The sequence below is a fragment of the Lepidochelys olivacea genome (assembly GCF_965140295.1).
Source record: "Lepidochelys olivacea isolate rLepOli2 genome assembly, chromosome: 1".
Lineage (NCBI taxonomy): Eukaryota > Metazoa > Chordata > Testudines > Cheloniidae > Lepidochelys > Lepidochelys olivacea.
The window spans coordinates 264,111,826-264,134,684 of record NC_140411.1 but is presented as its reverse complement, the minus strand read 5'-3'; the positions used below and the strand labels follow the sequence as shown (position 1 = coordinate 264,134,684).

Sequence of the window (22,859 nt, the reverse complement as noted above, 5' to 3'; positions counted from 1 at the left end):
CAAGATAGTTAAGTCCTAGGCAGACTGCAAAGAGCAGCAAAAGGATCTCACAAAACTGGGTCACTGGGGAACAAAATGGCAGATGAAATTTAATGTTGATAAATGCAAAGTAATGCACATTGGAAAACATAATCCTAACTATACATATACAATGATGGGGTCTAAATTAGCTGTTACCACTCAAGAAAGAGATCTTGGAGTCATTGTGGATAGGTCTCTGAAATCATCCACTCAATGTGCAGCGGCAGTCAAAAAAGCGAACAGAATGTTGGGAATCATCAAGAAAGGGATAGATAATAAGGCAGAAAATATCTTATTGCCTCTGTATAAATCCATGGTACGCCCACACCTTGAATACTGGGTGCAGATGTGGTCGCCCCATCTCAAAAAGATATATTGGAATTGGAAAAGGTTCAGAAAAGGGCAACCAAAAATGATTTGGCGTATAGAACGGCTTCCGTATGAGGAGAGATTAATAAGACTGGGACTTTTCAGTTTGGAAAAGAGGCGACTAAGGGGGGATATGACAGAGGTCTATAAAATCATGAATGTTATAGAAAGAGTAAATAAGGAAGTGTTATTTACTCCTTCTTATAATACAAGAACAAGGGGCCACCAAAAGAAATTAATAGGTAGCAAGTTTAAAACAAACACGAGAAAGTATTTTTTCATGCAATGCACTGTCAACCTCTGGAACTCCTTGCCAGAGGGTGTTGTGAAGGCCAGTACTATAACAGGGTTAAAAAGGGAGCTAGATAGATTCATGGAAGATACGTCCATCAGTGGCTATTAGCCAGGGTTTGTTTTTTAAATGAACACTGTAGTTAATCTTTTAAATGTAAATATTTCAATGGCTATTAGTCAGGATGGGCAGGAATGGTGTCCCTAGCCTCTGTTTGCCAGAAGCTGGGATTGGGTGACAAGGCATGGATCACTTGATGATAACCTGTCTGTTCATTCCCTTTGGGGCACCTGCCATTGGACACTGTCAGAGGACAGGATACTGGGCTTGATGGACATTTGGTCTGACCCAGTATGGCCGTTCTTATGTTCTTATGCTGGAGTGTGGATCTCAGGAGCAGAGGTAGAACTCACAAACAAGGAGGCCTGGGGAACTGGAACATTGTGGGGAGCCCTCTTGTACCAGGCCTGAATGGAGGGCTGCAGGAAGCTGAGCCCAGAAACAAGAGGGTTGAACCTGGAGGGATGTTCCTTAAGCAGGATAGGACTTACAGGCAGGAAGGCCTGGGAAGTAGAACACTGCAGTGAGCTCTCTTGAGGAAGACCTGACTTGGGAAACTCTGGTACCAGAGTTGTGGTAGAAAAGCAACTCTGATAACTCTCCAGGATATGGCCTGGAGAGTGGGCCCTGGAACAAGGGCAAAGGAACTGTGAACAGAGTGGTGACTGACTCTTGGGTGGGCGACGTGGAAATGACATCACTGAAGAGCACATGAAAAACTGTTTCGTTTATACCTGCTGTACCTTTGGATTTGGAGAGAATGGTTTTATCAGGAGGGTTATGTAGATTACTGAATGTGTACACGAATACATTATGCCTATACGTGGGCTTTTGAATTGGACATTGAGAGAGACTGTGTTGTTTTTTTTATGGCTGGACCAGGGAACTAGTGCTGCAGTCTGCCACAGGGGGACACTTTAGCTGGGGCCGCCCTGCACATGCTGTAAGAGAGAGCCTTTTCCCTGCAGTCCCTGCCAACCTTCCTGTCTTTCCCTCTCACAAACTCCCTGTGCTTTTCAAATATCAGTTGAAAATATCTTTTTTCTCTCTCTTCTTTTTACCACTTGTTTCCTTTTTCCTTCTTCCATTACTGCTCTCTATGATTGTATTATTTAACTCAGTAAAATGTTTTCAGACACAGTTTGTATAAAAGATGCTATACAAAATAAAGTTGTATTGCATGTCATGCATTCATTTCTCTGTACTCAGTACATCTAATGCATAATAGATCACAGGATATCATGTAGCTTTCTAGAGAGTAAACATTAAAAAGTCTCCGTGGACTAAGAAAATCTAATTTTCCTCAACATTATAGTGAATATGTGTTAGACAAACCAGTAAGTGTACTTTTGCATAGAAACATACATATTGCTTTCACTTAAGCCTATTTTCCCACATGCTGTATTTTGGCCTAATAGTCCCACAATCTTATTCCAGGGCTGGGTAGAAGATGAGAAGAGTTGGGATTGTGACTATTTTTGCATACCTTTCCTTGCAGGAAGAATGGAATTGCAGCCAAAATCAGTGATCTTTACCACCATGCGACTGTCCACTACACAGTTTGTGGACTTGAGGCGGCCATGGACCTCAGTTTTGCTTGAGTGTAGGTAGGACATTCCCTGTGAGAAAAAGAGAGAGAGAGACTGTATGTGACTTGATTGTTACCAAAATTAGTAAGAATTTGAAGGTTCATCATAAAATATATTTAGGTACTTACATGGCCCTCATCAGCATAGTATGTGAGCATGTCACAATTATTAAAGAATTTTATCCTCACTACACCCTTATGAGGTAGGGAATTATTTTACCAAAGGGGATTTTCCAAGGTCAAATTAGATGTCTGTGGTGGAGCTCAGAAATGAAGCTAGGTCTCTAGAATTCCAGGCCAGTGCCTTAACCAGACTATCCTTCTTTCCAGCTCACACTGTGTGATACTGTGATGTGCTTCTTGACAGTGCTAGATCGCAACAACTGCTTTTATGGTGTTTTCAGTAAAGATTACAGATTTGTATGAGTATTTTACAACCCTAAAAAATGTGGCTGGGGAAATACTCCAGTTTTTTATTTAGTAAAGAATGAGCACCTTCACTAAATGAAAAATCCCCATTAACTGACAAAAGTATTAGGGTTGTAACCTTTCTGTAAGGCATCAATCTACAACTGGGACTCGTAATCAGCCACACTTGAGCAGGTTTGAGTCTCTGAAGCAGAGGGCAGCTGAAGGATCAATGCAGAGATTGCAGGATGACGTTCTGTGGCCTACGTAATGCAGGAGGCCCAGTTAGATGATCATAAAGGTCCTTTCTGATCTTACGATTTATAAATCTACATACACTAGTCAATACATAATACCTGCAGCCTGTGGGCTAATTTCAGAGGTGAATCTTCCAGTTCCCTCAGCATGCAGGTTATGCTAATTCAGATATTTTAGACTCCGGCTTCCTGAACTCTCTGTCTCTGACACACACGCTTGCAGACATGTAATCTGCACTCCTTTACTCATCACTTCTGAATTTGGCCCACTTAGTCTAGGGGAGTCAAGGATGGCATATCTGATATGTCAAGGAGCTGGAAGAGCGATGTAGTAGGAGCAACAACTGGTAGGTAGGTATAAGTTTAAGCAGGCGGTGTACAATTTACACCTATTTACAGTCTCCTATTAGTTGTTTTTCCTTCTACACTTCTCTCTTCCAGCCCTTTGATATGTAAAATGCAATCTGTATGCTGAGGAGGCTAGAAGGTCTATATGACTCCAGTTTGGAACCCCTCTGAATTTGGCCCCATAACTTTAAACACGCATATGCAAATGTCATCCTCAAGGATGACAGATGATAATCATGAATCTGGATTATACAAATTGAGTGATCATAATCATAAGGTGTGACATGCCGCTCTTTCACAAGAGAGAACTGTGCTTTGCTTATAGTAGGGGAAGAGTCAAATAGTGTTGTGAAACAGCCGAGGTATATTTGAACCCCAACCCTAGGGGGATACAAGCATCCCTAAAAATGTGGTTGGAAATGGTTATGTTGTGTATACATATATCATGCTGGAACCTGTGGACACTATGTAATAATGTGTGTCCAAAGGAAACGCTTCTTAACACTGCTGCTACTCCCATGGAACCCTGCTGCCACCACCTAATTTAGAGAGCCTACAACAGCAGGCCCTTCTGCAAGCTTCAGGGCCCACTTTCCGCTGCTACATCTCGTGTGCACTCCTGCTGACACCAACCCAGGGAGCAAACCCACTAGAGCAGAAACTCCTCACCACTTTTGGCCTCCTACAAGATGATTCAATGATACTGTGGTCTACATGTGACAGAATTCTCTCATCTTCAAGTTGAGGAGCTGGTGTGTCTGAGAAGGCTTTCTCCTCCACTGCCATCCTTTTTACTGGGGAAGCGGGTTTGGAAGCAGAAAGCCTGGTAAGCACCCAGGTGAAAATTTCAAAATTGCCTAAGTGAGTCAGGATCACAAATCCCATTGACTTCCAGTGAGGTTTGTGCTCCTGTATCTCTTAAGGACAAATCAATGGGAGTTAGATGGCTTGGCACTTTTGAAAATCCCAGTAGGTGCCTCTCTGTATCTTTAGGCAACTAAATAACTTTTCAAATATAGCCCCAAGGCACTTTTGAAAATCTCATCCTTCAGTTTTAATTCTGACCAAGCCCTTTCAACAGGGCCATTTTTCTGGTACGGTACAAAACCATTGTATTCAGCTGTACAATTTCTTTCAACTTATTTAACAATGCCCTCTTGTTTAACAAGCAACAGCTTGCAACAGCAACGTGGGCCCTTGTGCCCATAAGGCTCAATTACTGTAATTCCTTTGTATCATGGCTGTTGTCAGGTCTTTTCTGTCACTTGCACCTAGTACAGAATACAGATATGCCAGTCCTGGGGTCCTGATATGTCTGCTGAAGAAGGTGCCAGTCCTTGGACATGTCAGCAGTCACTGGCTCAAAACTACCTCTGCTGCTGGAGCCTGCACTGTCTCCTCCACATTGCCAGGGGCTGCTACAGTGGCAGCAGCTGCTTCCTGCTGTCTTTCTGGCTGCAGCTAGCAGGAAATCAATGAAGATAGCACCAGCTGCCCTGCACAGTAACAATGAGCTGCTATAGGAATCAGCCCCTGCACCAGCTCTCAAGGTCAGCTGAGGAGCATGGGAAGCAGAAGGCAGAATTCATAGGTTGGGCAGCAGTCAGGGAGGCAGGAACTGGGGTGCAGGGGAACAAGAGGTGGTGATGGAGGGTGCACGGCTGCAAGAACTGGGTGTTGGATTATTGAACTGCAGGAAGTAGCAGTTGGGTCTGAGGGATGCAGGAGCTGGGTATTGAGGGAAATGGGAGCTGGAAGGCAGTGAAACAGGAGACGGATATAAGCAGAGAAGGAGTTGTTGGGATAAAAGTAGGGAATTGTGTGTGTGCATGAGGGTCAGGTAAGGTGATGACAGCAGAGTGGTGTATGGTAATCACTAGGCCACACCATAGGCCGCCATTACAATACCATTTCCAAATTGCAAATAACCTTATGTGTTTAGGAGGACTCCTCAGAGAACTTTTCTGAATCATCTTGACTGGTTCAAATAACATCAGGTGATATGCCACAGAAAGGGCCTCGTACCCCTTTTATTCTTGGCTCCATATCCATTTACAAATAGTACAGTGGCTAGCAGGTAGTCTGTGAAATCCTGGCCCCATTGAAGTCAACAAGAATTTTGCCAGAGACTTCATTGAAGCCAGTATTTGCCCTCTATCTCAGTGTATGATCTCATCAAATCTGATACTCTCATCAGGGCCAGGCTTGGTCAGTGCCTGGAAGGGAGTCCTATGAAGATTAACTGCAAAGGATTAAGAAAACTTGCTTGTAAGATTCCCGAAGAAAGGGAAGCATGTCCACAGTTGTTATTTAAAAGAGCTCTTAATGCTGAAGGTTAACTGAATGTGAAATAGTCATTAACAGGACCAACAAACTGACAATTTGGATTAAGGAGATTTTAATAAAGAGTGCGATTTTCATTATCACATTGAAACAGACATAGCAGAATCATTCATCACAGAGACCACATCTCAGCTGAGGCATGTAGGGAAATGGGAGGACTGGCCAGGAATGGTGGTAGGATTTTGATGGAGCAGTAAAAAAGGTAAGGGCATAGATTATCTAAATCTGTGTGTGAAATTCTTGGGCCCCCATTTCACTAAAAATAAAACAAATACATATTTAATTTAAAAAACTCTTGTTTTACTACCCATCTCAACTCTCCACCTTCCAAAAATGCAAATACAGTAAAAGCTTTGTTATCTGGCATGTTAGGGGAATGGGGGGTGCTGGTAAGTCAAAAATTCCAGTTAACTAAGAGGGAGGGAGTTTGGGTGCAGGAGGGGGTCCAGGGCTGGGGGTTGGGATGCGGGAGGGAGTGCAGGGCGCAGGCTCTGGGAGGGAGCTTGGGTGCAGGAGGGGGCTTGAGCATAGGTGCCAACTCCATGGGTGCTCCAGGGTTGAAACACCCATGGAGAAAAAATTAGCTGGTGTTTAGCACCCATCAGCAAAGCTCCATCCCTCCCCCCCACTCCTGCTGGCGGCCCCCACCAATCAACTCCTCCCCCGTCCTCCCAGCACCTCCTGAACGCTGCGGATCAGCTGTTCAGTGGCAGTGGTGTGCAGGAGGCACCAGGAGGGTGGGGGAGGAGCGGGGATGGGGCACGCTCGGGAGCTGGGGGTGGAAAGAGGCAGGATGGGGTGGAGTGGGGCATGAAGGGGTGGAAGTGGGGGCATGGCCAGGGGCACAGCGGGGGCGGGAAGAGGTGGGACAGGGGTGGGCCAATGAGAGCTGTGGAGCCAGTGGGCGGGGCGGGGGCAGCGCACAGAGCCGCCTTGCCGTTCCTCTGCCTAGGAGGAGCCGGGATGTGTCACTGCTTCCAGGGAGCCACACGGAGCCAGGTAGGGAGCCTGCTGGCCCCATACCAACCGGACTATAAACCGGACTTTCAATAAAAATCAGAAATGCCAGTTTATAGAGCTTTCCGGCTGGTAAAGTGCTGGATAACACAGCTTTTATGGTACGTAGTGAAGGTTACTTAAAATCAGCCTTGATTTCACTGCAGGATTAATTTCTTCCCATGCTAATTTGCCCTAACTTCCTGAAATGGTTACACCTAGTACTAGTAGTGAGTTTTACCATGAACATAAGATTGGCCATACTGGGTCAGACCCAAGGTCCATATAGCTCAATATCCTGTCTTTCGACAGGGGCCAATGCTAGGTGCCCCAGAGGGATTGAACAGAACAGGTAATCAAGTGACTCATCCCCTGTCGCCCATTCTCAGCTTCTGGCAAACAGAGGCTAGGGACACCATCCCTGCCCATCCTGGCTAATAGCCATTGAAAGATTTACATTTAAAAGATTAACTACAGTGTTCATTTAAAAAACAAACCCTATTCTGTTGTTTTTGATACAAGATGGTGCGAGTCTACCATTTTGAACAAACGCTGGAGTTTTCCTTTAAGCAGCTTGCCCAACCCCACACACCGTAAATCAGCAGAAGAGCTAGGAATAGAACCTAGGGCTCCAAGTGCCTAAATCCCTTCTCTAGCTGCTGGACCACACCTTTTCTCGTGGTACCCTAAAGCATATATTATGTTAGGCCCTGTCACCTATAGCTACCCACTATGTAAGTTTCATAGCATGTGGACAGGTTTATAAATGCTTCAGTGCCACCGATTCACTTACCTTGGCAATATCATACATGACAGAGATTTTAAACTCCCAGTCCATGAAGGTGCCATCTGGGTAGGAGATCTTATCATTTAAGACATCCTGGGAGGACAAGAAGGAGACAAAGGGGCTAACCTATAGCAAGGAAACAGCCAGGGAAGGCAAGGCGTCTCTGTGTAATGTTAACAAAGCTCTGAATCACGCAGCCTTTTGGCCAGTGACTAAAAAGGGGTTCCTCTCTGTTTTACTTAAGAAGTACATAAATTATGACAGACACTGGGTTACTTGGAGGCTAGGGAATGGAATATAAATTTTTCCTACACAGCAACTACAAAAAGGTGAGAACCTAACTTCTAGCCACTGTAACAAGGAGTCCAGTGGCACCTTAAAGACTAACAGATTTATTTGGACATAAGCTTTCATGGGTAAAAAACCCACTTCTTCAGATGCATGGAGTGAAAATTACAGATGCAGGCATTGTATGCTGACACATGAAGAGAAGGGAGTTACCTCACAAGTGGAGAGGAAGATGATGTTTGTCTGTATCTGTGCGAGTTTTTTGTTAAGGTTGACGGATTTCCACTCCATACGGCTAAGTATATAATGCCTGCATCTGTAATTTTCACTCCATGCATCTGAAGTGGGTTTTTTACCCATGAAAGCTTATGTCCAAATAAATCTGTTAGTCTTTAAGGTGCCACCGGACTCCTTGTTGTTTTTGTGGATACAGACTAACATGGCTACCCCTGATACTTTCTAGTCACTGTGGTTTCCGGAGGCAAAAAATGAGCCTCTATGAATATGTTTGCCTATATGAACACTGCAAAGCCTAGCAAGACATTCTGACTTGTCTGTCACTGCATCCTTTAATTATGAGAGTGATCTAAAGCCCACTGAAGTCAGTGAGAGTTTTTCCACTGACTCAGGAGCAATGTCAGTTTACACCTGCTGAGGATCAACTCCAAGCAGGAGAAGGGAGAGGAGCAGAAGAGAAGTCAGTGAGATTACTTCATAGAAGTACTGAAGTAATATTATTGACTTCACTTCTCCTCTCCCTTCTCCTGCTCTAGGACCCAGCCATCTGGCAGGTTAGCTTTTCCTTTTACAAACTGGTAAGAGGGGCTTGCACAGTTATTTACCCTCAATGATCCTCTCTCACAGTATTCAATCACCCCAAAGATCATCGTGTCCATCTTCACTGTGCCATAGAATTTTGTCAGGTTGTAATAGTCCATCTGGAAGAGCTAGAGCAAAAATAATGTATCCATTAAAAACATTGTGGGAGCCAAAATTAAGTCTGATGGTGTGAAGGGGCTCTCAATCCCAGACCCTGATATGATGTGTGGGTTCTCTGTGTGCAGGTGTGTGGAGAACCAAAGTGAGTGATCAGAGCCTTCTGATCTAGGAGATAAGGGTGGGGAGTGACTGTTGACTGTATTCCAAACTCCGCTGTCTCCATTATTGCCTCTGCAGTAGAACCTCACAGTTTCACACTCTGGACACGGATACCCATTATAAATGACTGAATGTTGCCAATTAGTTCGTAAATGAACAAATAATAGAAATATGAGGATCCTGCATGGTAGTATGTACTTTGTTCATTTACTTAGGCTATTGCAGTTTCATTAAAATTATTTATAATACTTTACAATGTATCTGTCCCTAATGTAAAAATGTACTTCATAATTTTTTAGAAAATATACTATTAAAGCCAAATTATGTAGGACATAACTCTGTGGAAGTTAATGGAGATGTATTTGTATACACCAGAGATGCATTTAGCCCTTAGTAATAGGAGATTTGACAACAACACTCCACTATTAAATGATTGGTATGAAGTGAGGAAAGAGAAAGCATCAGTTTTCCCACTGATTATAAAAATGTGGATTAACAAGGTTCTGTCAGGTTCATGAGAGATCTCAGTCATCTTCAACGTCCAAGGCTTACAGTCCAGAATCAGAACTGTGCATAAGACCCCCCCATAACACACACAGAGGGACCCTCAGGCTGCAGTAGCCTGTGGGATGGACACACACATGGATTTGGTGGAATGAGTTCACTAATTAGTTTCATTCACTCTGTAGTGTCTAGCTGCTACATGAAACAGTTACCTTGTTCAGTTCTATCTTTTGTTTCTCTGTGAAATTCCCATCATGTCTGAGATCTTTCAGGATCACCACCTGGAAAGAAAAAAACAAACTGGGAGGAAACCATAGCAGCAGAACAACAACAATCCGTGCTCCCCTAAACTACTTCTGGTATTTGAGTATATCCTTATCCACTAATAAGTAATGGAGTTATATTATTTTTTAAAAGATTTACCAAGTTGATAGTTCTGTTGCTCTGGAACAGACTCAGTGGCTGATCTTTCAAACCCTTCATTCACATGAGTGACCTTACTCAGGCAAAAAGTTCAACTGACATTCAGGGGACTTCACACATAAATAAGAGTCCTCCTTTGCCCATCTAGTCCACTAATTTACCTCATGCCACATCAAAACAGACCAGTGGTCTATTGTGTCCTGGATCCTGCCTTTTGCCATTCGGGACCAGGCCAGTGGTTCACTGAGTCCAACATTCTGCCTCTGGCAGTTGCTAATAAAAGGGGGCCTCAAAGGAAAATGAACGCCTCACCCCTTCCATTAACTTACCAGTTTTGCAAGGTTGGATGAGAATGGGGGTGGCATTGCTTCCTGTTCTCTAAAGAGAATCAACTGCCTTTCACAGAAGCCTCTCACTAAAGAAGGGAAGGGGAGCAGAGATGCTGTGGTCATTTTACCTTCTTGTCATATTTGGCTTGGCGCTGTCTCTGGATTGTGTCACGCCTCTTGTCTTCATCAATCTGGGGAACAAAGAAGACTCATTAGCCAGCAATTATAAAATACCCCACCCTGGCAGGCACCAGACTGCAGAGAGAAAAATAATGCCAAACTATGCCATTGTCTGCATGGGTGTCTTTCTTTTTAGAGCCCAACTAAATCCCAGAACATGCAATCACCATTCATGCGACTCCCATATGCCGTCAGGGTCTCTTCCTCTGATCAGTACTATTGGCCTGTGTTTTACAGACAAATCAAGGATCAACTCCTTCTTGAAAAGGGATGTCATTTGTGATATGAATGGTGTGGGAATCCAATGGAAGAGCCTGGAAAGAAATACCCTGCCTATTTCACAGTTGTGCAAAGAACTTGTACTTGCTGTATTAAGTGGGGAAGTTGTTAGGGGGCTTATTCCTTCACCCACTCACTTCCCTGGTCCTTCTCGCATGAACAGAGAGCAACAATACCCGAAGTCCGAAGGTGCAAACAATTCGATGTTTATTGGGGTGAACTTCCAGCAAGCTTAAATACAAGTTCCTTTTTTCCTTATTTTCGAATCCCAACTTACTTCCTGTTTGCCCCTAATTTATATAGTAATATTCTTAGCTATACCTTAACCAATCATTCTACTAAAATTTAACTAACCAATCCTAACATGGATTAGCTAACCAATTATATCCCACCACCTTAATTAGTTTACACCCAGCAAAATTAATTATACAGCAGACAGAAGCAATCACAGAACCAGACAGAGACCATGCCAATAAACAATAGCAAAGTGGGAACTATAATGACAAAACAATACAGAAGTGAGGATTTCACAACTACATCTGTAAAGACATAAGAGTTTCCCAGCTGTGTCTATTGATAAGTGAGTTCTTACCAGACAGAAAACTATCAACCTCAATTTCCTTTTACAGCTTCTATGCACTTCCCTTTCTCTGGAGGTGATAGGCACTATAAGGACAGGATTAAATTCCTAACAGCCCAATAGCACCTTATTTCAATGTGACTAGTTTGGAATGTGAGGATGTGACCATTCACTTCCCAGCTTATGGCTGCCTCTGTCGCTTAGCCAAAGGCCTTAGCCTAAGAACAGGGCCTCAGACTGTCACAGTAAGAGAAGGCCCTTACACTGGCAGACAGTGATTTTGATTCTTTCTTTTATACCTCTAACTAGCCAAGTGATAGGAATACACCTAAATTCTTAGAGTATAGGCCTTTACAGACAGGCCTGAATATCTATATCCTAACAGAAGTTACTGGGGATTAATCTCATTCCTCTTCTGCATAGTGCATAGAAGGTGAAAAGACAGTGAACCAGTTTTAACAGATACTTCTACCACTGTCAGAGCCCAAGCAGTAGTCTTGATAGTGCAGAGACTCTGAACCCCCCAACCCTCCCTCCATGGGGATATCTTGTCTCTCCTACCTTCAGACTGACGTGGCTTGTCTCATTGGTCTCCAGAGGCAGGATCTTGTCAGGTGGTATGTGAGACCATTTCTTCTGCCGAAGTGCAATATCTCTCCTGTATTTCCTGTGAAATAAGCGAACCTGTTTAAGATCATCCTATCAAACAACTGGAATCCATACTGCTGAGTGCAGTGGGGAATCTTGGAGTACTAGAGAGAATTCTGCGCACCAGCTCCTGTACTCTCTTCTTCATGCATTCCTGGAGAGCTTGCTCCTACAGATCCCAGCTTTGAGGCCTGGAAGGGAGAAATACTCTCTCCATCACATACTCCTTTTTCCCCTGACCCTAGGGAAATCTGGGCTCTCTGAGGTTTCAGCACTATAGATTTGAAGGGGTCAATGCAGAAGACGAATTGCTGGAAGGTTGCTGCCGAATTCTTCACATTCACACACAGGGGACACAATGCAACTTACTGCAGAATGAATCTGTGATAGTTTATACTGTTTACTTTTCTATGCTATTGAACATGCTCTGAGGGCAATCCCAGAGGCAAACATGGATCAGATGAGCCCCTGGCAGCAAGGCTCTTGCAGAAATAAGTTGTACTATCCAGGAAAAGCAGGAAGCCAGTGAGGAGGCAGCAGAATGAAGTAAGGTGACTTCTTGTAGAAGGCCTTTGCCTCTGGCAGATTTCCTGATTATATCAGGGAATAATCCTTGGAATTGAGGCATGGAATCCCCTGTCTTTTCTGTAGGAATGTCCTCCCTCAACAGAAGAATAATAAGAAAACTGTGAAACAGGAAAACAATTCATTGGAATTTCTATTCTTCGATGCAGGTTACTCCTGTATAAAAAACATGGGCACCACAGATTGGTTAGTGGAATGCTGGCAAATCCTGGACAGTGATTGACTGCTGGAGAATGCTCTGGAACACTGAAGATCCTAGAATGCTGACTGACATAAATATTTTATGTTTCTAACATATTTTAACTATCATTGCTAAGGGGAAAGGGAGGAAGTGTCCATTTTTAGATGTAAATGTTTTTTCTGATTTTAGTCTGAAGTGTTTAGTTGCATTTGAACCATCATAATTTGCCAGTAGGAGCACCAGTTAAAGTGCTAGACAGTTAGGAGATCATGGGGCTCTAGTTATATGGGTCTCCCTGTATCTCTCCTGAATTCCCCACATGAAGCTCTAATAGCATTCAAGAACAGAGAGATATCATAAGGGAGAAATTTCAAGATGGTTAGGAAAACATTAAATTGTGGAAAATTCCCATTTCATAATCTTAACTAGAAAATTCTATAAACTATCAATAAATAAGCCAAATAATCCCAATAGAAAAGAAATCAATTTTACTTGTTAGTATCTAAGCACTTATTGGACTGGAATGACATTTCCAATGTCTAATACTGGTTTTGTGTTTTTTGAGGACTCTGGATTGATTTGTTTACTTGGAAGTCAGAACTACCCAGAAAAGTGTGGGATAGTTTAAGAACTCCACACACTGGGTGATATGTAAGGAATGATTTGAGCTCTTGTTCATTTTCTTGCCTAATGGATTCTTAGGAGTATTATTATCCTCTATCAAGAGATAAGATTTACTAGAGCAGGAAATCACTGCACAATTGAAACTCGGGTCAGAAGACCTCAGTTTAGGTAAGCTGCTTGTGGAGCTTGGCTATATTGATGGGAAGAGCAAAATTGGTAACAGTTGTAAACAGTTATTAATCAGGTCATTAACTGGCTGACAAAAGAGAATGACATTGTCAGGTCTCTCTTCTTCCTTGAGAATTATGAGGTGATCCACTGCATCATCTGAATTAGCTAGGACTGTGAAGTTTGGTAACATTTCTACATGCAAAGTGTAAATTTTTTGGAAAAAATAGCAAGAATTGATTCTGAGGAATCCCCAAGAATTTCTTACTGCATTGGAGGCTCTCGGAGACCACAGTGATGGGTGTGGCATAAAACTCTAAATAGAATTCAATGATTAATTATCTTTGCCATCAGTAGATTCATTGGAATAGATTCAGGAGGGGTAACAGCACCTTTGGCAGAAGTACAAAGTGTCTGGAAATAGCCTTTTGTCAAATTTCTGCTAGCTCTTCAACAAATAAACAAATACAGATTAACTTTGTCTGTCAGTCTGTTGACATGTTTGTCCTTAGGTTTGGGAACAATGAACTCTTCTGTTTCTTGGGTACAGCTGGGCATCCAAGTGTGGACTGACTACATCAACTTGGATTCTTACCTCATGGAGAGTGTTAACTAGCAAAGAGAACACATCAGGGCAACATGACAATGGTTAAAGTGTGTTACAAATCAGGTGTTCAAAGACAACAAGAAAATTGGATTCGTATGAAGTCCTTTGATCTGTGGGAAAGGAATCATCTGAGCTACTAAAGGTGGAAGGTCCAGGTAAAATATACATCTCTGAAACCGCTGAAAACGACGGTTCTGAGTCTTATGAATATGAGAGATATATAGATGCACTGGAAATGGGTTGAATTTTTTCTCTGAGAGGATCCTAGAGTGGGTTTCAGTTTCTATTTATCTGATTTTTTCCATCATGATAGAAGCTTTACCACAATCTAGTCAGAAAATTTTAGCCATAGAAAAAGTGAGTGAACTAGCTGCAATGAAGCAGGACAAGTCTGGGAAAATAGTAAGAGACAAAGTTGATCTAGACACTGTGGTGCCAAAACTTTCTGGTATTTTTATTTGTGCAATGACACAAGATTGAGTCATCCTTCCAGGATGAACTGTTGGAAGTCACCAAAAGGGTAAAGAAACATAGTAGAGTAATAGAAAGGACTAAGTGTGAGCAATAAGTGAGAAAAAATCTGAAGGTTGGCCTTGTCCTCACAAAGACACTTGCTAAGTTTGTGTGTGTATGCAAAGCAGTGCTTTCTAGGGGGTGGAATAGGCCTGACCACCTGTCACGTCTACCACCTGAACAGCTGGATCATTTCTCAAAGCAGGGAGTGCTGAATGCAGGTGCCATGCGTGGTGTCTACAATAAAGTGGCACACACAGAGAGAGATAAGCCAGCAAGAGCCTTGCCAATGGGTAGGAGATAATTGGACATATTTTCAAGGAGCTATCAAACAACCCATGCCCAGAAGTACCAAATGGAGGAGAAAAGAAACATGAGGCTGATACCTCAACACCAGCAGAGCGATGATCACAACCAACACCACGGTCCCTGTGAGTGCAAAGACAGCGATAGTCAGGATGTGCGGGCCTGCAAAGGAGGGAAATTGGAAAATATACAACCTTAGTGAGAACACTGAACACATTGTATTAAAAAATACATACCCAGGGCCCGATGCAAAGCCCGTTGAAATCAGTGGAAGATTGCCTCCAGTTAGGAAGGCAGAACATCAGGTCATCAATAAATAAATCCGTCAAGCAGATATGCATGAAGAGTCATGAGGTGTCTCCCTGCCAACCCCCTGAAACATGTGTCTCACTTGTTGAAGACTGCACGATTCCAAACTCACATTTTAATAATGTGACTGGGTGATGTTTGAAATGGGAGTATTAGAGCACCAGTTTTGTTCTTGAGGCTATGCTACCCTCTAGTGGCTACTGACACTATAGCATGCTAAACAGTATTCCACCACGAATTAATATTGTGTATTCTTCCTAAAGAACCAGAATGAAATTTATGTTGGAGTGTATAGACCCATCCAGGGATTGGTAGGGTGGGCATTAACACTCTGAGCAATAGAAAAATCAAAGGTAAAAGCCCTAATTTCAAGGAATGTCATGGGAAGAGTAGCAGAATTGGATCAGCAGTTGCAAATTACAAATTAAAGTTGCCAATTTGCTATAAAAGGGTTGTGTTCTAGCTATTGAGTTTGGTTAGCTTGCTAGAGGAAAGAGCACATAGCTAGCTAAAAAAGTTTTGATAGGGGGTGGCTGGGAACAGTGACTTAAACTTTGGCTATCTAAAGCGATTTTCTGTTTGAATATATTTGTTTGGAAACTGGCTGGAGGAAGCCTTTTTAAATTCTTGGCTTTGGAAAGTGTTTTTGTTTGTTTGTTTTGCCTAAGCTGCAAAAAATCTGGTTATATCAGAAGTTGGACTTCTAGATTTGCAAGTATTGGTCCCCTGCTTTACTATAGCCTGCTTGGCTGATACAAATTGAAAATGGTAGTTCAGGATTAAGCATATACTAAGCTTAATAGCTTTGCATTTGTGTTTTCATAGACTTTTGGACGGTTCAGGCAGCCTATTTATGGGGCTAAAACATATGATCTGGTCTCATTACACTGTTTCTACTATAGAGGAAACTAAACTGTGTAAAAACATAAGGTTTCCTACTTTGGGGCTATAAATGACTCCCTGAGGCATTTTCTTAAGGAGTTTGAGGGTGGTGGAAGAATGTAAATGAAAATACTACACTCCATGTAACATTTTACTGCAAATGGACTCAAAATTGGGGGGAAACAAATGAGTGGTACCTCATCTTAGCTACGTTTGCACCATAACACTTATCAACATAGACAGGTAGGACTTTAGCTTAATGTGCTAAGTAACTCTCATGCTAAATAATCAAAGTGCTCATTTGCTCTCTACTGGGCTTTTGGTGCCACTGTGTTCCACAAAACTCTGAATTCTAGTAGTCTGGATTTAAAATCTGATTGAATACAGAAGGAAATTCTGGTCACCAAGAGAAAGTGGTATGTCATGGTTCTGTGGTCCAGACTTGTCTTGGGTCACACAGAGGATCAGTAGAAAGCTATCAAGAACTGAAACACAGTCTGGGTCAAGCCAGTGGGAGCTAGGTTGAGCTGACTTTTACTGAGAGCCTCCCCTTGCTTGTTTCATTTGCCAAGAGTGAAACTGAATGCAGGTTAAGTTGAACAAGTGGAACTTCATTAAACCCTGTGCACTGCTCTCTCCCTGAGGCTGGAAGCAACTCAGACAAACTCCACCCATTCCCTGTCCCCTCCTGTGCTGTCAGTAACAGTCCCCATCCCTTCAGGGAACATGGCTCCAGTTCCACTGATCACACTATACTGATGGCTGAGTTAGTATCAGCCTGTGATGGAGAGTCTGTCTCAACAGGACAAGGGAGAAGGGGTTAAAGTGGTTAGCTGGGCCAATTAACTGCCCAGGCTGCACCTGGAGGAGGAGCCAGAAAGCAGGGATTAATTAGAGTCAAGGCTTAGCTAGACAGGAACAGGAGTGGTCTGTATAAAGCCCAGAAGATGACAGCAGCTGGGGGCTGCAGGGAAGTAGTCTGCAGTCACTCCCTGGGAGAAGGGAGATATGTTTAGGACTGGAGAGTAGTCTACAGCTACTCCCTGGGAGGATGGAGTTTGGGCTGGCAAACCCAAAGAGCCAGAAAGGTGGGAAAAGCAGCAAGGTATGGGATAGAGAAAACCCTAGCAGCTGATGGAAGGGCCCCTGATCTGGAACCCAGAGTAGAGGGCAGGACCAGTTTCCCCTGCCAGCCACTGGGGAAGTAGCGCAGACCAGGAGGCACGGAGCAGACTGCCTGGGACAATTTGTGTTAAAAGATTTTGATACCCTGGAAGGGGAAAACACTGAGTAACCTAGCTGGAGGGAAGCAGGAGCTCTTGAAGCAAGAGGGGGACTGTTGACAGATTGATGGGGTAGAACCAGTGGTGAGCTGGAGCTGGTTCGCACTGGTTCGCGCAAACTGGTTGTTAAATTTTGAAGCAGTTTTAGAACCGGTTGTTAACCTGCTTCCCTGCAGGGGGCGCTGGGGCTTTGATGGGCTCTGGCTGAGCAGTGATGTAATTCCTCCTCCGGCCACCGGGGGCGCTGCGCTGCAGGAGCCATGTGGGCTGCCGCCTGGCCCTGCACACGAGCCCTGTTGCTGCTGCTGCTCCCCTGGCCCTGGGGCTCCCGATGCTGCCTGGTGGGTCCCCGGCTGCTCTGCTGGGCCTAAGCTGCGTCCTGCTGCTCTCCCCATGAGTACCCACCACCCTGCCTGCAGCCAGCCCCTGCAGCCAGCCACCCCCGCAGCCAGCCCCTGCCTCCAGCCACCCCCCGCCCTGCCCGCAGCCAGCCCCTGTCTCCAGCCAGCCCTGCACCCCCCCGCACCCCGCTTGCCTCCAACCAACCCCGCACCCCCTGCCCTGCTCGTAGCCAGCCCTGCACCCCCTGCCTCCAGCTAGCCCTGCCCCACGCCCCTGTCTGCAGCTGGCCCCACATCCACTGGTGCCCTGCAGTTCCCAGGGCAGTAACCCTGCACACCTGCTTCAATGAGGGGGGCAGGGAGCAGCTGGGACCCACACATGTGCACACCCTAGGGTGACCAGACAGCAAGTGTGAAAAATCAGGACAGGAGATGGGGGGGTAATAGGAGCCTATATAAGACCCCAAAATCAGGACTGTCCCTATAAAATCGGGACATCTGGTCACCCTAGCAAACCCCCAGGGCGTGGCGGGGACCCACACATGTGAAACGGAGCTCATTTCTAGTTCAGGCCCATCTTTTTAAAAAAGAACTTTAGGCAGGGTTAACATACATCTGTATTTTCCCGGACAGGTCAAGGTTTTTTGGTTCTTAAATCGCCGTCCAGGAAGAATTTTTAAATTTAAATCGCCGGGAAAATACGGACGTATGGTAACACTGTTGGTACAAAAAATACATACTGGGGCACATCCCTTAAATCAGAACTTTTTATAGGGAACCAGTTGTTAAGATTTTGGCAGCTCATCACTGGGTAGAACTGCAAGAAGGGGTGTTGCCCTGGCAGAGCTAATCCCCAGAACAGCCAGAGGAGGCACCATCTAGTCGTGAGTGAAGTATAGCCATACTGAACTGTTCTCTACCTGAAGCTTTTTGTACACCTTGCAGCTACTTGCATACAAGACACTTTGTTAATATGGAGTTAAGCTTTCTGGCTCTCCACACTGCCCTAGGCACTTCATGCTCATCCACAACATAAGAGTTTGTGTCCAAAAATCCAAATGTTAGAAAACCAGAAAATGAGCAGTTCAGGTTCCAGGATTATGGAGGTACTATTGCATGGGCCAGGGAAGCACAAATCTTACAAATGTAGGAAATGCAAAGTTAGGGAGACACCTGCCATGCAACATTAACTCTGCCCTTTTGGTCCATCACAGTGCCATTGCACTTCAGTAAAGGTTTTATTGTCCAAAGTGATCTCTTCCAGCCACCATCATGTACACCACAGATCAACTGTGTTGCAAAGAGAACAGCAAGGCTCCTAGCAGTATATGAACAGAAATGAACATTTGAAGTTGTATTGGGTACACAGAAAATGACAAGTTTAGTTAGGGTAGGATAAGGTACTGTTATATTCTCAGCTCCTATTGACATCCCTATGGCAGTTAAGATTGGGTGGCCACATTGCTTAGTAAGTGTTATCTTAACCATGCATGAGCCCCCTCCATTAGGAACCAGTTTTAGTAGGTATCTCACCAGCACTTGGAATGTCACTAGGCAGCTTCTGGTTCCTCCAGCTGAAAGATGGGCTGGTAGTCATTGGTTTTGTCTTATTCTGATGAGTGTCATACTGCAGGAGGGGCCGGAACTGTGAGAGAGTATAGAAATGAACTTTGTTAATAGCTGTCACACTCAGTCCCTTTCCTTTGCTTCATCCTCCCATAATGCACTACAGACTCTCAAAAAAATAGACTCATGCCCTCTACTGCAGTGCTGTGTCCCCTCCAGCCTGGTTCATGTTTCTGTTTTTCATATTCTGCCTGTACTACTACTCTGTCCTTCCCAGAAGTGCAACAGTCTACCAAATCATCAGGGTGACTTCTTTCCCCACTTGCCTCATTGTGCTGCTGTGAAGAGGCATGCCCTCAAAATAGCAGAGAGGGGATAAACAAGTTCCCCTCGGCCTGTTCAACACCAACAAGGCACACCTGCAAGGCTTGTTCTGCCTGGAGTAGGGGGAGCTTAAAAGGGAACACCTGCCCCAGGAAGGGGCAGTGAAAAGGATGAAAGCTGCCCTGCCTCAGAAAGCCAAGATAGGCTCATTGAGAGACAGCAACAAGCTTCACTTCTCCCAAAGCTGCACAACTGAGCCTCAAAACAACATGCCTCATGAGGAGGGGCTGGAGATTAGACCCCCGCATCTAGATTAAGCCCAAAGAGCTGACCTAGGAAGACTGCCTGAGTCCCAGGTCACTCTTACTTTTCTTTAATTTCCCTTGGACTCCTCTTGCCCAGAAGGGAAGAAAGAGAGAAGACTTTTCATTTGTTTGCTTGCTCCAAGAACCCCTTGGGCAGCTTCTAGCAGGGTGAGAAAGACAGTACAAGGACCTGAAGTGGGGTCTGGGGGGGGACTTGGAGGGACCCCTCCCCTACACCAACAGCTCTAGTACACCTCCTTTTCAGCTCTCTCTCTTGTCATAATCACACCCTAACCTAGGGCCTCTAGTTTCCCTCTCACAGTTCACCACAGGATACCTTCTTAATGGAATTACATACTTGATAGGTATCTACTGATGTATACAATAGGGACAAATTGACATCAAGATCTCCAAATTCATCCAGGGTCACTGGACCCAATGCACCTGTGGACACAAGGAACAGATCAGTGAAGGAGCCTAGCACTTTCCCAAGAAGCATGAACATGTGACAAGAAGAGAGGTGTAAATTAAGAGACTTCTGATGTTAGGATTTTTCTTCCCATTAACCTTCTGCATCTACACTAGAGCATCCTTCTTAGCACGCACCTCAGCTTATTCAGCCTCTGCTTCTCCCTTATTTGCATACTATTTTTTGCTTTAAAATATGAGTTTGACATTGGTAAAAGGAGTAGATCTAACAATACTGAAGAATGAAGCCCTCCTTAGCCACAGAAAAGATACAACTTATGTAGCAACCAGTCTGTTTTATTTCCATACACTGATCCTGCCACTGTGCCTTTAAGGGACCATCTCTAGAGGTGAGAGGGAAACTCTGATTCTATCCTTGGCCACAAAGTCGGTCAACAAGGAGGGAAATACAGAGATAATTTATGTTCTTTTCTGCTGGCTTCACTTGGCCTAGATTTTCATCTTTTGAGGGATATCTGTTTGGGTCTAATAACCTTGTGTACCTTGCCATTTTAACCATACTTTTTCTTACCCTGCTGCTTGCTTTCTTATGGTGGGGAATGCATACATTCCATAACTCAGGATATGTTAATGTTACAGACTAAGGATTTTAGGGTGGAATCTTCAAAAGCACTTAGTATTGACCTAATTCTGCTCCCTCTGAAGTCATTGGTGAAATTGATGCTGATGCTTTCTTGGCCAATGTTAGCTGTGGCTGAATATTTTCTACTATACATACTCCCCACACTGCCATCCAGGACAATGACAAAAGAAGAACTTGCTACATTTCTGGGGATGAAGATGAGAGATGGATTTGGTTCAATGTTATGTATACTTCATCCTCATCCAACCTTGTGTTTAGCCTAAAATAAAACCTGGATGCCAGTCAGATGATAGGAAAGAGTCTAATGGACTCTGCAACCCACTTGGATGCCTCACTATTACACATCCTTTGGTCCACCCAGGCAATAGTTCCCATGTAGACAATTAAGTACTCTATACCTACATCAGAAAAGCACAATGTAATAAGGCCAGGGAGCTTAACATATGTCATCCTATTCTGTGCTGACCAGGGAGTGCCCCTCCCACTCTACAGGAATATTCCTCCTTTGTCATTTCTGTACCCTTTACACCGCAAGATCAGTATGAAGAGCCTGCAGCCCAGGAGAGATTCTGGCCCCCAAACACTTTGGTCCTCATTGAAATTTATAAAAAGTTTCACCTCTTTTTTGTAGGTGATGTATACGGAAGGGGATTCTCTGTGTATGGATATTACTTAGTCTGTTTCTTCAGTGCTGATTATCATAGTATATTTGGGAAAATCAGTTGAACAGAAAAAGAGGGAAGATAACTCATTGCAGAGTCTAAACCCATTCAGCAATAAGGGGAGTTCCCCTCATGCCCACCTGGAAAATGAACTCCCTCTCCCCACAGTCCACTCAGTGAGCTGTTGCTCAGAATTGTACTTTATTACCTTTAAATGTGATGTTCCGAAAATGTTCAATGAAATCAGCAGGACTCCCAACTGACTGTTGGGAGAGCAGAAGTTTCTTCAGGACGTGTCCAAAGAGCAAGACTCCATCCAAATAGCCAACAATATAGTCATTATTCAGCTAGAATAGGGGAAAAAAAGAAGTTGGCAACACAGCCTGTTTATACCTCCATCCAAAACTGCAGCATCGTTTGGAGTATCAGCTCAGGAGAAACTTCAGAAATGGAACAGCAGAAGCTGCTGCAGGTCAGTCAGGTGCATTGGCAGTGGCGTGTGGGGGCTCAGGCTTGGGAAAATAGGATGCTGCAAGATGGGATTGAGGTGCATAAGCGGAGTTTTTTCCTACCCCCCCCCAGATGTTCTGGTTTAACTTGGATTTAAACTTGGAGAGTGGTCAGTTTGGATGAGCTATTACCAGCAGGAGAGTGAGTTTGTGTGTGTATGGGGGTGGGGGGGATGTGAGAAAACCTGGATTTGTGGTGGAAATGGCCCACCTTAATTATGCACATTGTAGGGAGAATGGTCACTTTGGATGAGCTATTACCAGCAGGATAGTGAGTTTGTGTGTGTGGTTTTTGGGAAGGGGGTGAGGGGGTGAGAGAACCTGGATTTGTGCAGGAAATGGCCCAACTTTATTATCCTGCACATTGTGTAAAGAGTTGTCACTTTGGATGGGCTATCACCAGCAGGAGAGTGAATTTGTGTGGGGGGGTGGAGGGTGAGAAAACCTGGATTTGTGCTGGAAATGGCCCACCTGATAATCACTTTAGATAAGCTATTACCAGCAGGACAGTGGGGTGGGAGGAGGTATTTTTTCATATTCTCTGTGTATAAATAAAGTCTGCTGCAGTTTCCACGGCATGCATCCGATGAAGTGAGCTGTAGCTCACGAAAGCTCATTCTCAAATAAATTGGTTAGTCTCTAAAGTGCCACAAGTACTCCTTTTCTTTAAGTGGAGTGAGGTGACGAAGCCACCGGTCTGTAGTAAGAGGATATTGCGGGTCAAGATTAAGGTGCAGTAGTAGAACTGGGGAGGTCCTAGGACTGGAATAGCAAGAGGTGCTGTGGGTCAAAAGTATTTTCCAGTCGACACCTCATGACAACTG

The 22,859-nt window shown here is 44.2% G+C and overlaps 1 protein-coding gene across 1 annotated transcript in view; it reads right to left on the bottom strand.

Moving 5' to 3' along the window:
- Nucleotides 1–22,859, bottom strand: part of GUCY2C (guanylate cyclase 2C) — a 69,705-nt gene that overhangs the window by 21,983 nt on the left and 24,863 nt on the right. Inside the window, exons 8-17 of the mRNA XM_084617787.1 lie at nt 21,735–21,873; nt 20,151–20,236; nt 19,131–19,242; nt 14,863–14,944; nt 11,712–11,817; nt 10,240–10,302; nt 9,572–9,640; nt 8,600–8,704; nt 7,476–7,562; nt 2,229–2,361 (exon numbers count right to left, since the gene is read on the bottom strand). Coding sequence (XP_084473913.1) covers nt 2,229–2,361; nt 7,476–7,562; nt 8,600–8,704; nt 9,572–9,640; nt 10,240–10,302; nt 11,712–11,817; nt 14,863–14,944; nt 19,131–19,242; nt 20,151–20,236; nt 21,735–21,873 — 982 coding nt within the window. The remainder of the gene's footprint in view (nt 1–2,228; nt 2,362–7,475; nt 7,563–8,599; nt 8,705–9,571; nt 9,641–10,239; nt 10,303–11,711; nt 11,818–14,862; nt 14,945–19,130; nt 19,243–20,150; nt 20,237–21,734; nt 21,874–22,859) is intronic.